A 15,699-nucleotide genomic window follows, 5' to 3' on the forward strand; every position below is an offset into this window, starting at 1 on the left:
AATGTCAATGTCAAGCGAATTTTCAGTTTCTCATGGTCAAACCGGCGTCGCTGCGGCACTATTGCTGTGATTCGGTTATCTGCTAAATACATACAGCTGTTTTAATTTGTTTTCACACATTTCACCGAAAGGTACTTGGGTTTTGTAAACAATAAAAAATGTTGGATGTATTTCCATCTTATAACTTTAACTTATTATAACTTTTTTATTGGTAAAATGATTGCAATTTCTATCATATCTGGTATTGAAAACTATTTGGCATATGACAATACTTAAAAAAAATAAACAAATTATGATAAGTGTGTATGGATAAAAGATTTTAATTTTCATTAATTTGACAACTATTAAAAATGAATATTACTTATAGAAAGGGAGTGGATCTTTCAAGGTCAACATTGATCGTTCATATACATTATTTTTTACATATGTCAAATGAATTCCTCCTGAATTCCTGAAAATCGAAAAATTTTGATATTTTTACTATCACTTTTTAATATAAATAAATTAATATATATGTATATATATATAAATAAAAAACATAAAAGTACTGTGAAAAATGATTTGCTAATATAAAATTAAAATATTTATATTTTAATAAAACACATGCTTCATCCGCAATTAAAGCAGCTAATTAATAAGTGTACAATATAATAATCTCTAGTAACTCAGGATTTAAAAAAAAATATTTTTCGAGTATATTGAAAATGACAGACTACTTCATATACAAAATATGTTGTATAATATATTACTAAAATTAAACAAAAAATATAATAAATGAATCTGCATAAATATTATTGTATAAAGATAAAAATTAATTCCAATGCTGGTATGATTAAATTACCTATCAAAATGGAAATACAGAAGAATGCCTTTATATATGTGAGTATTGATAAACATTATTTTAACAAACTCATACATATATATATATATATATATATATATATATAAATGTTTGTTAGTGAAAAGCAATTAATTTTATTATATTCCTCTTCAAAATCAATTTACCAACTTTTTTTCTTATTATAACATTCCTTTTCCATGTTGATTACTTAATTTTATTAATAAAGTGTGTATAATTTAAAAAATGGTAGTTAATGAAAAGCAAGTCGTATGTATTCGAGATTCTCAACTTTAATTTGAACGATCTTAGATTACCTAAATCGATGTAATCTGAAAAATAGTACTATTAATATTGTAAACATTGAAAAAAAAGAATATTTTTAACTAAGTATATATTCGATTTGAATATATATATATATATATATATATATGTGAAATATATACCCTTAATGCATTAATAACTCTAACAATTTTCAGATGTAACTGCTTTACCAAACATATAATCAAAAGGGTATTAAATAAATCATCTATAATTTTGGAGATATTGTGAATAACACGAAAAAATAAATATTCTTCGTGATCTAAGGAACAGCGTATATACATTTTATATTACAAAATTATCAAATGGATAAATTCAATGGAGTTCAATTGAAATTTTAAACGAAATTTAAGGAACAGTGAACCAATAGAAATATTTACATTGAAACCAGAAGGCTGAAATTTTAGAATTCATGGTAATTATACAAGGCAGATCATCATAATATAAAGTGAAATTTTTACGAATGTGGTATATATGTAGGACACAGTCAACATTACCAAATAAAGCTGAACAAATGAGACTGACTATAACATTAAGTTTTGAAAATAGTCTAATTAGAGTCTAAGACAGTAAAAGCTATAGTATACAAATATACGAATAGTGATCAAAGAAAAGCTAAAGAGGCCAAGCCAGCATTTTATTATATTCTTACTCCGGGATTTCATTTGCATAATTACATTATATGAATTGAAATATCCTGAGTTTTCGTAATAAAATTACAACAAACACAATGATTAAGAGATTTAAATATATTGATACAACTTCTGGTCTAGTTAACGCGAGTAATCAAGCATCTACCGAAATTGACCACTGTTCTGATCAAAATATTTCAGGTAGTAATACTTTGTCATACATAAAATTGATAAAAACAGAGCCTATTGATTTAGAAATGGCATATGTGGAATCAAACGATTTAAAAGAATATCGCTTAGAAAATATTTCTCAAACTAATTTAATTAAAAAGTCAAAAGTCAGTGAAACTGTACTTAAACCCCCATTAACGCCGTCAGTGAATTATCAACACGTGCAAATACAAACTGTCCAACCACGACAACCCAGTGTAAATTTGCTAAATAATACTAATGCTATTCAAAAAGTTACATTGACACCTCGCTTGGAAATCGTTAATAGATCCACATCTAACGATCGGGGAAGTGATATTGGAAATATCATAAGACACTCTTACCCCCAACAACCCATCTCCAGAGACCAATCTCAGCATCCACATTCTCTTCTTACAAGTGCGCGAATAGAACAACGAGTCTTACAACGTCAACAAACGGATTCTATAGCTGGTCCGCAAATTATTATTTCCCGACAACCATCAAATGTTATGTCGTCAGCTCCTATACAGCGCCGTCATTCTGCAAGCCCTTCACATTGTGAAGGAAACCCCACTTTTACAAGTTCAAGTAATAATTCGGATTGTTTATCTTCTTCTCCACCTTCATCACTTCGGATTTTACAACACTTTTCTTCAAATCGTCCATTACAACCATCACCACCACCCTTGTCTTTACAACACCATGTACGGGTCATAAGAGATGGTAGATTATACGAAGAACCTTCCACAAGATCAGTTCAATCTTCTAGACAATCCGATTCTCCCCCGCCGTTATTGCACCATCACCAATCTCGATCTGCTCCCGTTTCTCCGATTGTATCACGTCGCTATTCTATATCACCACAAGATACACCAACATCATATTTATTTCAACAAAATACTATTGAAAACAATCAAGGGCATACACAAGTCACCGTTAACAACAAAAAACATGAAATTCACACATCGGATACTTTGGGACACTATCAAAGAAAGAAATTGAATTCTCCTCCTCTGTCATCCTCCACGTCACTTCAAACATGTTCCGTTATTGCAACGGATCCATCATCTACTCAAGTTTTAATGGAAACTCCTTCGACAACACTAAGTAATTCGCAACCACACCGGTATTCACTTTCGTCAGCGACACGAAAATATATCGTTACTACTAATACACATCAATCCAACTCAATACCAACAAACCTTCAACGTCAACAACATATTAAATTTGTCCAACACAAACATCAAATTTCCTCATATCAAGAAGATGGAATTAATTCATCACAGTTGTCAGCTGACACATCTTCTTCAACATCGACTGGGTCCCGAAATTTTCGAACACCTGTAGTTACTAGTAGCAATAGATGTACTAACATTAACAACAACGACCAACAACTCCATAGTCACACTAACACTGCCATGCGTCCGCCGCCACCACCACCTCCAAAAATTAAAAACACATGCCCTTCTATCACTTTGGTCAATAGCAGCAATGGGGGAAATTCCACTAATGAGGAGCCATCCAGTTCAATTCCAGATTTAGGTAAGTTAAAAAATCATTCTAACTTTATATTTGGTTCTCAAATTTTATAGAACGATTATTAGAGACTAGATTATTATCAAATATACCCATCACAAAACATGTTATGAAAAAAACGACATGAGCTTATAGCTAAAACTAAATATCAACAAGTAAGGAAGGGCTAAGTTCGGGTGTCACCGAACATTTTATACTATCGCAATTTATTTATTTAAATTTATTAATATAACAAACAATTTGACTCACATATTCGGCATATATATGGTATTCACTGAAAGTTTGAAAACCCTAATATTAAGTATATTGGAGATAGATGAAGTTATGACCCTATTTCACTCATTGTTGGCACTTAGACATATTATTAGAAGAAACATATTCCCTCAAAATTTCTTCAAAATATCTCAGAGACTTAACTATAATTTCGGTAAAAAATTTGATAGAAGTACTGAGGTCCTCATATTCGATATATAGGATCTTGAAAACTTATGGACCAATTTGGACGATTTTGAGAAGTGAGGTGACACACTATAAATGCAGTATTTGAGCGAAGTTCTATTCCGATATCTTCACTAGTACTAACTGTATATGTATATTGTAAAGTAAACTATAAACCGACTTCCAAGTTCTTATATAAGGGAAGTAGGCGTGGTTGTGAACCGATTTGAACTAGTTTTACAACATATCATTTGGAAGCTAGGAAGATATTATGGACCGAATTTCATTGAAATTGGTCGAGTAGTTTCGGAGATATGGGCGGAACCACGCCCATTTAAAATTTTGTATATCACTTTGAGTGCAGCACTTCTGTACCATCTTTATAATGAAATTTAAGGCTTCTGATGGTTTTCCTTACTGAATTAAAGCATTTTTAGTCATTTTCAACATAACCTTTGTATGGGAGTTGGGCGTGGTTATAACCCGATTTCCTCCATTTGTGAACTGTAAAAGGCAGTATCTAAAAGAAACTACTCTAGAAAGTTTCCTTTAGTAGTTTGCGAGATATGTACAAACAACTTAGTTTACTCGTCATCCATATCTAACTCGTTTAGTTTTAGGACTTACAACCAACCGTTATATGGACAAAACTATAATACTCTCGTAGCAACTTTGTTGGTATAAAGGATCGCAGTAGGAAGGGGCATATTTGGAGGGATTTTTTTTTTTGGTAAAGTAGGCGTGGTTCGCCCCTCAAAATACTTTTTGTATATATCGCGCAAACCAATTGTGCTATATAAACCAAATTTTCTGCAGTCAGCACACCATAAAAATAGGTCAAATCGGATAATAACCACACCATGCTAAAAGTGCGTTAACTCTCTCTCTCTCTATCGAAAAATATCAGAAACACTAAATTTTACAGAAAAATGGCAGAAGGAAGCTGCACTCAGATTTAAAAAAATGGAAAATGGGTGTGGTTTTGCCCACTTATAGGTCTAAAACAATATCTCAGAAACTACTCGACCGATTTCAATGAAATTCAGTCATAATAATATGGGCGAAATAGGTTCACAACCACGCCTATTTCCTATAAAACTCAATATTGAATATCGGTTAATGAGATATCTTAGCAAAATTAACTGAGCCTTTGGTCTGGGATATAGTCTAACTTGGTGGTGAAAATGAGGGAAATCAGGGTTCAGGAATTACCTCAGCCCTCATAACTCATTTATGATGATTTTCGTTATTCTATTGGACTTTACACCGAATATTTGGGTCAAATTGCGTGTTATCTTAATAAAACTATATCAATAAATTGCGAGAGTATAAAATGTTCGGTTGCACCCGAACTTAGCCTTTCCTTACTTGTTTTAAATGAATATATTTTTATGATAAATATATGTATATTTTTAAAGTTTTTATTTTGATGAAGTTGTCACATATGTATAAGCAAAAGTATAAAATACATACATATGGTATTACTTATATCTACACTCATAGAAAAGTGGGTAAAGGCTTTTTATATTTTCGAGAGCATCGTTAATTCGATTCAGCCCGTTCTAAGTTCTCCTTTACTTGTATTGTATTATAGATAATTTATATACATATTTGTCAATCAAATTATTTAATGCATTAATATACTTAGGTACTACTTCTAACAAGAATTTTAAGGTTCAATAAATCTGATTTAACGTTCATCTAGAAACTTAGCAGGAAAATATAGGTAAATAATATTATAAATAATTTTAAATGGGTAGAGTTCGATAAATTTTATGCTCCAAATAATGTAAAGATATAACAACTTAAATTATACATATGCGTTATGTACAAATGTACAATGGCCATCTACGATATTTTAAAAATTCAATGTCAATGTCACACTACCACAAGCAAACATTAAGTCAAAAAACACACGTGCGCCTACACAAAGAAAGCGAAGAGCAAAGCAGTCACGATTCTCTTTGGGTTCTCTCATATTGCATACGTTTGTCTCATAGTAACAAACTATACATTTAAATACATAAGCATGTATATTAAAATAATCTTTATATACATAATATATATCTACATAAAAACAACACTGAAAATACAGACAATATGTATACATATGTATGCAATTTATTAAATTGAGCAAACAATTAAAATCAGAGCGAAATGAGTAAGCAAGCAGTAAAAGTGCGCATGACTGATAAAATATTTCCCTTATAGAAGCGCGGAAGTTCATGAAGGTGAATGTTGACTGTAGATATTTCAAAGTTGAGAACGGGTTTTCCTCTCAATTTTGTCTTGAAGTTCTCGTAAATTTATACATATACTATATATTTTTGCACGCTATTCAGATAAACAGGTTTATTAAGAACACTGTGAGAAATGTATTTTCCTAAGAATCTCTAGTAAACAATTTTAGTTACAGCTTTCATATGTATTCTCCTTAAAGTAGAATATTTTTTAATTTTCTTTAAATTTTTTTAATATAATTTCAAATTATAATGTACTGAGTAATATATAAAGTTAAATTTCTGTGGCTATAATACATTATTTCCAAATTTTCCAATAAATTGCAGATTTCAGAATATATTCTCAATAATGGCCGAAATATACATACTGCTACGACTACTTACTAAAATATTGTAAATCGTGAATGATCAGAAAGAATAATAAATTATGTTCTATAATCGTTTTCATTATTTATTATTATAATATCTAATGATGTTACCATCGTGAATACTATTGTGTACCTTTACGAAGCTTGTTTAAAAACAGTTTTACACTTATGTAGCCTAAATTGCATTTGCATTTTACATACTAATATGCATCAAAACACAGAAATTTTGAATAACATACAAGTTAAGTTCATATTTTCTATAAAATACCTAAAAACTCTATTGGAGAACAAAAGCTTTCATCAAATCTGTAAACTTATAATATGTCTATATGCCTGCTGGTTTATAGCATTTTAACAGTCGAATAAACTGGAAAACTGCATCATCGCCTGCTACTAAAAGCTCACAAATTTCTAAATGCAATAGTAAGTGCACTTAAAAGCTCCCAACACTAAGGGCTTTCAAAATTAAAGTCGCTGTTAAAATAATATTCATTAACTTTTTTGTGTGCATATTAGTTAATGCATTTATGTATGTATGTATATCAATATATACATTAACAGCTCATAATTCATAGCCATACAACTTTTAAAAATATAGAAATAATTGTAGATATGCATATGTATGTATGTATATTTCTACATTCATGATTAGCCTGGATATTGCGTTCAACAGTAATCATGGAGTTCACTATCGCCGAAATTCGCTCTATTTTAAAGTTTTCCTTCGTTAAATGATAATCTGCTAGAGAAACGTTCCGTAAGAATAATGATGTTCTGGGGCATGGTACTCTATCACTTCCAACTGCGAAGGAATAGTTTCTACGATTAAGAGCGGGTGTAAACGAGACCATGGATAAGGCAGCCGGCGGAAGACCTGTGACGACGAATACCGATCAAATTATGCAGATGGTTTAAAATGGTTTGGTGACTAACTCCCATCTCCTGGGCGATGTATCGGTATATTGCTGTGTGTTTGGTGGGGTTTGAAGGGAATCAGACATTACCACCTGTTCCTGTCCATGGCGAACACCCTTTGTGGTGTAAAGTTGAACTCAAAAGAGGCTTGTGAAAAGTGGCTATCCGAGTTCTTCGCAAATAACGATGGGCGATTCTACGAGGAGGGTATAATGAAGTTGCCGTCTAGATGGAAACAGATTATCGAACGAAACGGCGCATATTTGAACTAAATCCGATCACTGTAACATTTTTTATATAGCAAAAAAGCGGATATTTGCCAATATAATATTAGCAAGAAGTAAATCAATCCTAAAGCAATTTTAATACTACGTGTATTTTTCTCATACTTAAGTAAATATCACATTATTAGAAGTACAAATTAAATTACAAAAATTCTTATTTTCGGTATTTTCAACATACGTATGTATGTATTCTTCGCTAATAAGTTTCGTTTCATCGCTCAGAAAACTAGTTTCATTTATATGAATTGAATTAGGGTGAAAAATAGTGAAGTATGCCAGTAAGAGCTTTGCGTTCGTATTTGACAAGTGAACGACCGCCGATAACGTGTGGCCTTCGAAAACTTTCTGAACCAACTAGAATTTTGTATATATCATAAATTTGCTTAATTTACTCTCTATTAATCTTCTTAATATTCCGTCTAAAACATGTGTTATTACATTCTTCCTTATTATAATTTCTCGACATTTTGTGCAATGTAAGTTACTAAATTACCACATCAAAATAATCAAAAAGATGAAAATGTAGTTCGAACTAGACGTGAGTTCACCGAAATGATTTCTGATATCTGAATAAAAAAAATTGGAAACCTGATTTTCCATGACTGAAAGATAGGTAAAAAATCATAATAAAAGAGAAAACTTTCGCACCAGTTATATTTTCATTTGAAATAAGCAAGATATTTTTAATGTTAAATAAATATGTACATAAACTTCTAAATTTGCGCTTTCTCATTACGTTAACCCAAATCAAGCTTAATGGTAAAAGCTCTCAAGCTTTTCGCGTAACAACATAACAAATATGACAACAACTTGCAAGTGCTCATTTGCTAATAATATTTCTAACATGAACTGCAGATTTTATTCTATCAGTTTCACAGGACAGAACAACGTTGTATAGTTTATCGGACAAAATATTTTCGGTGAATACGTTTTCATAAATTTTAAGAACGATACTTTTATGAGCATCCATGTTTGAGATGTAGCTATTCAAAGTGAATTCAAATTGTTCATAGAGAAGTGTAAAAATATAATCACAATAATTGATCGACCCTTTGAATTGCAATAAGTTTATGAATAAGATTTGTTACAAAGTACTCACTTACAGTTTTGTTACAAAAACTCACAGATGTTTTGTTATTTTTAATATTTTTGAATGTTTGCATATAAATACCTCTAATTTTTAGTAAGTGAAAAAAGTATTGAAATATCATCGGTAAAACATGAATATTGCAGTCAAAAACGTTGTTCAATTATAGTTTATAAACAATTAAGTTTCGAACGAATAAAATAACAGAAATTGGAACCAAGCAACTTTAATAAAAATATTAATAAAATGACTATCACCTGCGTTATCAATGATGGAGAAAGACTGATAGAACACGTTCTAGCCGGTAAGCGAAACAAGTTTAAGTCATTACTCCCGAATCCCAGTTGAAATTGAGAGAGAAGTTTTGTGTGTTGTTATTTTATTTATGGCATTTCGGACCATACATTCTTTAACTATTTTTTTAACACTATATACCCTTCAATACACTTTGCATTTTTATAGACATACCTAGATTTCAATAAGAAATCCGGAATTATAGAAATTTCGCATAATATGAACATACAAACCGGTACCGAATTTTATATATAGTCTAGTATAAACAAAAATTGCTCTATTGTGGAACTGATAACAGTGTCCAAAACATTAGCATAGTATATAGAACGCTCACATACTCCTAGTCTTCATTTTATTGGGTCAAATTCACGCAAATTCATAACACATACATGGTTCTAAAAATATACAGTCATATCAACGAAAGCTACATACATTCATATGTATGTACGAATAGTTAGGTCAATGAACGTTGAAAACGTTGAAAGCGTTTCCAAGGCCAAAGCCATTGAAGTCATTTGCCGTTTGAAGGTATAGGGGATGATAGTGGTGTGAGACGGTTTGGCACATACACAATTCAATGTTTGTATAAGCTTAAGCATTCTAGATATTGTTTATAGTCACCTCCTGATAGTCGTTTGTGTGTGTGTGTCAATGGGAATGTTGTATAAGGAAATTAAAAAAGCTATATCTGGAAAAGCTTTTTTGTTTTGTATGAGATATAAAAATATATTTTATAATATCATGCGAAAATACTGAACAAAATTCTTAATATATTATTAATTCGTTTCCTTTACATATGTTTTAGGAAATACGATGTACATACATACATATTTACGAATATATGTAAAACGTTGTGAATTCAATTTAGATTCAAAATTTTTTGTGTATTGTATATGACTTTATAGCTGCTAGGAGATTGTTTCCTTTAATTTAATTAGGTCAGTGAACGACATTTAGATCGAAATCAGTTCATGAATTCAACAGCATCTAAGTATAATGAAGAAAATATGTAAATATGAACATATACATATATACATTTGGTGTATTTTTGTTTATGCAATAATGTTATATAATAATGTTTTTAAGAAATATGGAGTTTACAATTTAATTATTTATTTAGAAAGTACGTACATATGTCTGTTTGTATGTACGTGGGTACCATTAAATTCTAATGATACCTCAGTACTTATTTCATAATGCAAATAAAATACAGTTTTAAGCAGAGTGTGATTCATTTTGATTCACTGGGACTCCAAACGAATCTGCTAAAGCTTTTAAAGTAGACTTCTAAGCGAAACTTTTAAATGTTTTGATCTCAAATTCTTTATACCTATAGTATATAAGTAACATTGTTGATAAAAGACACATATATAAATATTCATATATACTCATTTATGCATAAATGATTATATACATACATGCGTAGTTAGAACTACAAACATTTGTATATACTTTAAGAACGCATCTTCATATGAAAGTTATGTTATTGTTTTAAGTTGCATAACAGTACCGACAGAGTAAAAGCTTTTTAAAGCTTTGAAAAAAAGCTTATTTATACATGACATGTAAGACCTGTCGTTTCTTTGTGTGTACTTTTGTGCATACATTTATAAATAGCCCAATGTAGGTACATATGTAAGTATTTTCGCAAATGCCTGCTCTGCAATAACACTAAATCCCCATTGAATTTTGCTATTTCCAATTATGAGTCGAAATAGTATTGTGATATATTTTTTATGCATATTTTAAAACTATTGGATTTTAATTTCTTAAAGAACACATCATGACATACATGTTGTGAGAATTTAGGAATATACATGTACATATACATATATATTAGAATATATGTATGTTCGTGTTCAAATACGTATGTATGTACATATGTATATGAATGGGGCAAAATGTTGTCAATTACGTCGTAGCTCATTTTGAAAGAACAAGTTAGGTAAATAAAATAATATATTATTTATTCTCTTCATTCAAGCGTAATTTTTTTCTCGTCATTGGAGTTTTTCTCTTTGAATCGTTGTTTTACGCCTTTCTGGGTTCTTTCAAGGTTGTTCGGACGTTGACATTAGCTATTATTTTTGGGAACTTTCAGAGTTAACGAAACGTATATGAGTGCGTAAATGAGTTTACGCATATGTTCATTGGGGTTCGTTTATTCACTTACTCCTCTTGCCGACAAGCCAAGTTTTAGCTTTGCAATGGTAAGTTTTTATTGCCGTTGGCATTGGTGTACATGCACAAGTAGCTGAAATACATATTAAACTTTGGGAATTGTTTAGAATTTTAGAATTATCGCTTAGAAAATATATTTAATAATAACACTTCTCATTGTATACATGAACAATTAAGTTATATTCCGGTTTTATTAAAAATTTTAGAAGACGAAGTAAAACGATATTTTTTCAAAAGATCATTTATGATAAACAAGATATACATATTTTTATAAAAAGCTTCCAATAAAAAAGAAGTATTTTACATGCAAGTTAGACTGATAATTCAGCCAGAATATTACAAAAGAAACGTATAGCTAAAATTGGCGTATAAAAATTAAAATTACGTACTTATAACCTTTCTTGCAATCAAAGTATTATTATTTTGAAATAATATTTTACTTTCAAAGTTAATATCGAATTGATTCATAACTAAGTGTATGTATCCATCTACTCAGATCCAATGGCAGTAAATAAAGCTTCAACAAGTCAATGACAACAAGAGAGGGAAATGAACTTCTATGACTCTACACCAAGAAATTTACGCCAAAGTTGCAAGACAACAAACAAACAGCTTTCGAAATGTTGTTAGCACTAACTTTAGAGGACAGTTGTGTTATTTGTTCGGTTAGTTACCTTATGCTTGATGGCAATGAACTACAGAACTAGAGACCAGTTAAGTGATACCCAGAAATATTTTTTGCTTTGAATATTTCAAAACTTTTTTTTTACTTTTCAAACATATTTTAAATATAAAAAATATATGCTTGAATGGAAATACATGATAACACATACCATTCTGCAACCAAAAAATAATGTTTAATAAATTCTTATTTTAACAAAATTTAAGAAGAGTATCTAGAGGCGACAAAACGCATAATTAAATGAAAAGGAAATGTATACTTTCTTATAATACATATATTATGTAAAAACAAGTAATTAAATCAGTATTTCAAAGGACTAATGTCCTACTTTCTCTGAAAGCTATACAATTAATCATATCAAATTAAATAATACTTTTTTTGAATAGTAAATATTGTAATAAACAAACTCTACTTGTAGTACAACATAACTAACTTAACAGGCGGCACTGCAAATACGAAGAGAGGAAAGAGTACAATGAACGAACCTGCATCAACATTTTACACAATTGGCATGTTGTAAAGCATTTTCTTTGTATAAAATACTCTTTTCAAAATAACTCCACGAGAGTACGTTGTACTTTTGTTTGAGATGGAATACGTAAATATGCATACATATGTATGTACGTACGTCTGTGCATATACACGCACATCGTTTGTATAGTTTGGTGGCTTTGAACTTCAGAGATAGTTTATTTATATATACTATACGCATATGTATGTATATAGTGAATTAACAAATAGGTATTTATTCTTTTTCATATGTTCCTGGAGAGTAAATATGCTAATATGCAGTTCTGGATAGAGAAGATAATTATTTATAAAATTATGTAAACGCGCAGTTCAGTAAAAAATTTAAAAGGAGAAGAAAATTTGTTGAGAACTTACCAGAGAGATGCCAAGCAATTTTGAAGTAGTAGAGATGTTGGATACAACAATGTAATTCGTTAATATTAATTTTCTTTTTCTATTATCCCAGCAAAATATTTTCTTACTCTAAGAGCTTGGTTTTTGTAATGTTCCATCTAATATATGCAAATTCATACCTACATATGTATGTATGTATACTCACCAACAAATATAATTTTGTTTCCAATGCATTATACGGTGTCATCCATCTACTATATTTAAGGATATACTCATTTATTTTGTATTTTTTTGGGAAGAGTGAGTAAAACCAAATAAATAATTTATTTCCAACATGAACATAAACTTATCGTAAAATTTAGACGCTTACAAATACACATACATATATGTAGATAAATTGCAAAAGCTTGAACAATATACATACATATTTATTAAAATACAAAATACGAATGATCATTTATGAGAAAAATTTCAAAAATGTTTAGCAATATGGAAATCTCTCATCCTCGAAGTATACGTTGTATGTATACTACAAATGACACGAGACAAAATACTCATATATCCTTTATTCTGCATCGAGTGAGACTTTTATTCACACATTGTTGCCTATGAATAGTAGTTATTGATGTACATACATATGCACATAGGTTTGTATCGTGTACGTATATGTAAATATATAAAAATAAACATTTGAAACACGTACACATTAATGAGAATAAGTATGTATGTGTTCACTCTCTCACTATTGCTTCTCTCTGTACTCCGCAGAAGTGCGAAGATCACTCGCTGAATGGCTAAATTGGAAAATACATATAAATATCAGTCTATGCTTTGTGTTTAAGTTGTTTAAGTTAATAACCTCAGTCTTCCCCCGTACAAGTCATAGGCTTCCGACATTATTATCTTTCTGCATATAACCGCTTAAGCAAAATAAATAATACGAGACGGATATTTCAAGAGCACACAAGAGTATATCAGGGTCGCTTTTTACGCTCACAAATATAAGCGCACTCTACATGAATAGGCATATAATCATCAGGGTCGCCACTTTTAACTCTGCTCCAACATTACTCTACGGTGATGCCAACTAAAAGCAATTCGAACCCAACCGTGGCGAACAAGATCCAACATCAGCACTGCTTTTCCTTTCATTGACATACAGCGCTTCATGATGAACGGGTCGTGGATTAAGTGCGGTCGTGTTGTGGTGTTATTTTAAACGCGCTATTTTTGAAATCTCAACATAATTGCCGTTTGTGTTTGACTGATTTGCTTTTTGTGGTAGAATAATAAAATATATAAAATATAAAAAAAAAATGTCGTTATTCTATAAATAGTGTGACCCGACCCAAATAAAGTGTTACTATCCAGACAAATTATGTAGTTTCACCTAAAATTTGGTAAAGTAATTTTTAAATTGTGAGAATTTCAAGTTAAAAGAAGTAGAATCTACAAAAACGAAACTGTGTTTAACGTAATACATAATGAAAATGGTTATGTCAGCTGACAGTTCTGACTGTCATATTAGTGGTGAAAGTGCAAGTGCGCGTTTATTGTTATCCCCATCGTCATCTTTTGGAGATAAAAGCGAATGTCAACTAATGTTCAATACTGAAAGTGAATATGAACGATCATCAGTTGTTCCATTGTCGCTTGTTGGAAATTCACAGACAAACTCAAAAAATCAATCACAGTACCATTCGTTCACACAAAATGAAATTCTATCCACAGTACCACAAACTTCTCCAGCATCTTGTTCTACTCTGACTTCTCAAATTTTAGTTGGGCGGTCACATTTAGAAAATGCTTTGAACCTACCACTGAACACAAGTGCATCAACTTATTATCAGCAAAGAAAAGTGTCACCTAACTCTTCTACTGATGTTTCTTGGGGAAGTTCTCTTACAGAGCATCCTAACAACCCCATTATTAACAATTTGGATGGAAAACCGCCGTTTTCTACGAAAGTTTCGTGTATTAGATCATATTCATCACGCATTCCTGCCAGCAAAAATGTACTAATTACTCCATTAAATAATGGAATGATTTCGACTACTCAGTGTCCTTCGACTATACCAACCACAGACTTGGATAATGGACGTTTCTCTCCACTATTTTGCACCTCGTCACATCCATCATCTTCTCCCTCAAGTGTTTGCCAAGATCCTCACAATAATGTTGTATATATAAATAAAACAACTTGCAACATTAATAAGAACACAGTGGTGGTTCAAAGTTTACATGATAATCAGCGAAGTAGCATTCATGATTCGTGTATTCCGCCAAATAATGTAAACTTTAATAATTTTGTTGCAAGTGTAACTGATCTGACAAGTTCCAATGTACATGTTGACAATTACACACAAAACTCTTCATATCGAAATCGTAATGAAGATGTATATCAGCATAATATATCTGGTACTAACAATGCCAGTGTTGCACCATCAGATTCTCGTCCGCAGACCCCAGAATACATAAAATCTTACCCTGTGATGGATACAACGGTAGCAAGTTCGGCGAAAGGAGAACCGGAGTTGAATATCGGTAAATATACAACTTATTTGAAACTAGCAGGTTTATCTATCCTTTAATGTGGACGTTGTTGTTGTCGCTCGCTGTAGGTGAATAAAGATTATTCTTTGAACAAAAAATTTATTCAAATATTTGGCCAAAAATTACATACATATGTTATTAAGATAAGAGAAATTTTCACAAATTTTTACAATATATACATATAAAATCAAAAGCATTATAGAAAATTAAAGTAATTTGATTATAACATATGTATATATGTGTGTGTATTAATTCTTATCTAATATTATATATA

General features: G+C 30.7%; 1 protein-coding gene across 3 annotated transcripts in view; it reads left to right on the plus strand.

Annotated features, from left to right (window-relative positions):
• Nucleotides 1–723: 723 nt before the first annotated feature.
• LOC105208354 (ecdysone-inducible protein E75) overlaps nucleotides 724–15,699 on the plus strand; it is a 40,978-nt gene continuing 26,002 nt past the window's right edge. The window contains exons 1-2 of one of the 3 annotated variants that reach the window (XM_054229341.1): nucleotides 724–879; nucleotides 1,318–3,525. In XM_054229341.1, coding sequence (XP_054085316.1) covers nucleotides 1,890–3,525 — 1,636 coding nt within the window. In that variant the 5' untranslated portion in view covers nucleotides 724–879; nucleotides 1,318–1,889. Of the gene's footprint in view, nucleotides 880–1,317; nucleotides 3,526–8,448; nucleotides 9,156–12,291; nucleotides 15,417–15,699 lie in introns of those variants that run through there. The other 2 variants (XM_029039363.2, XM_029039362.2) reach the window with 2 other exon arrangements.

This window comes from Zeugodacus cucurbitae, chromosome 4 (assembly GCF_028554725.1).
Source record: "Zeugodacus cucurbitae isolate PBARC_wt_2022May chromosome 4, idZeuCucr1.2, whole genome shotgun sequence".
In the NCBI taxonomy this organism is placed as follows: domain Eukaryota; kingdom Metazoa; phylum Arthropoda; class Insecta; order Diptera; family Tephritidae; genus Zeugodacus; species Zeugodacus cucurbitae.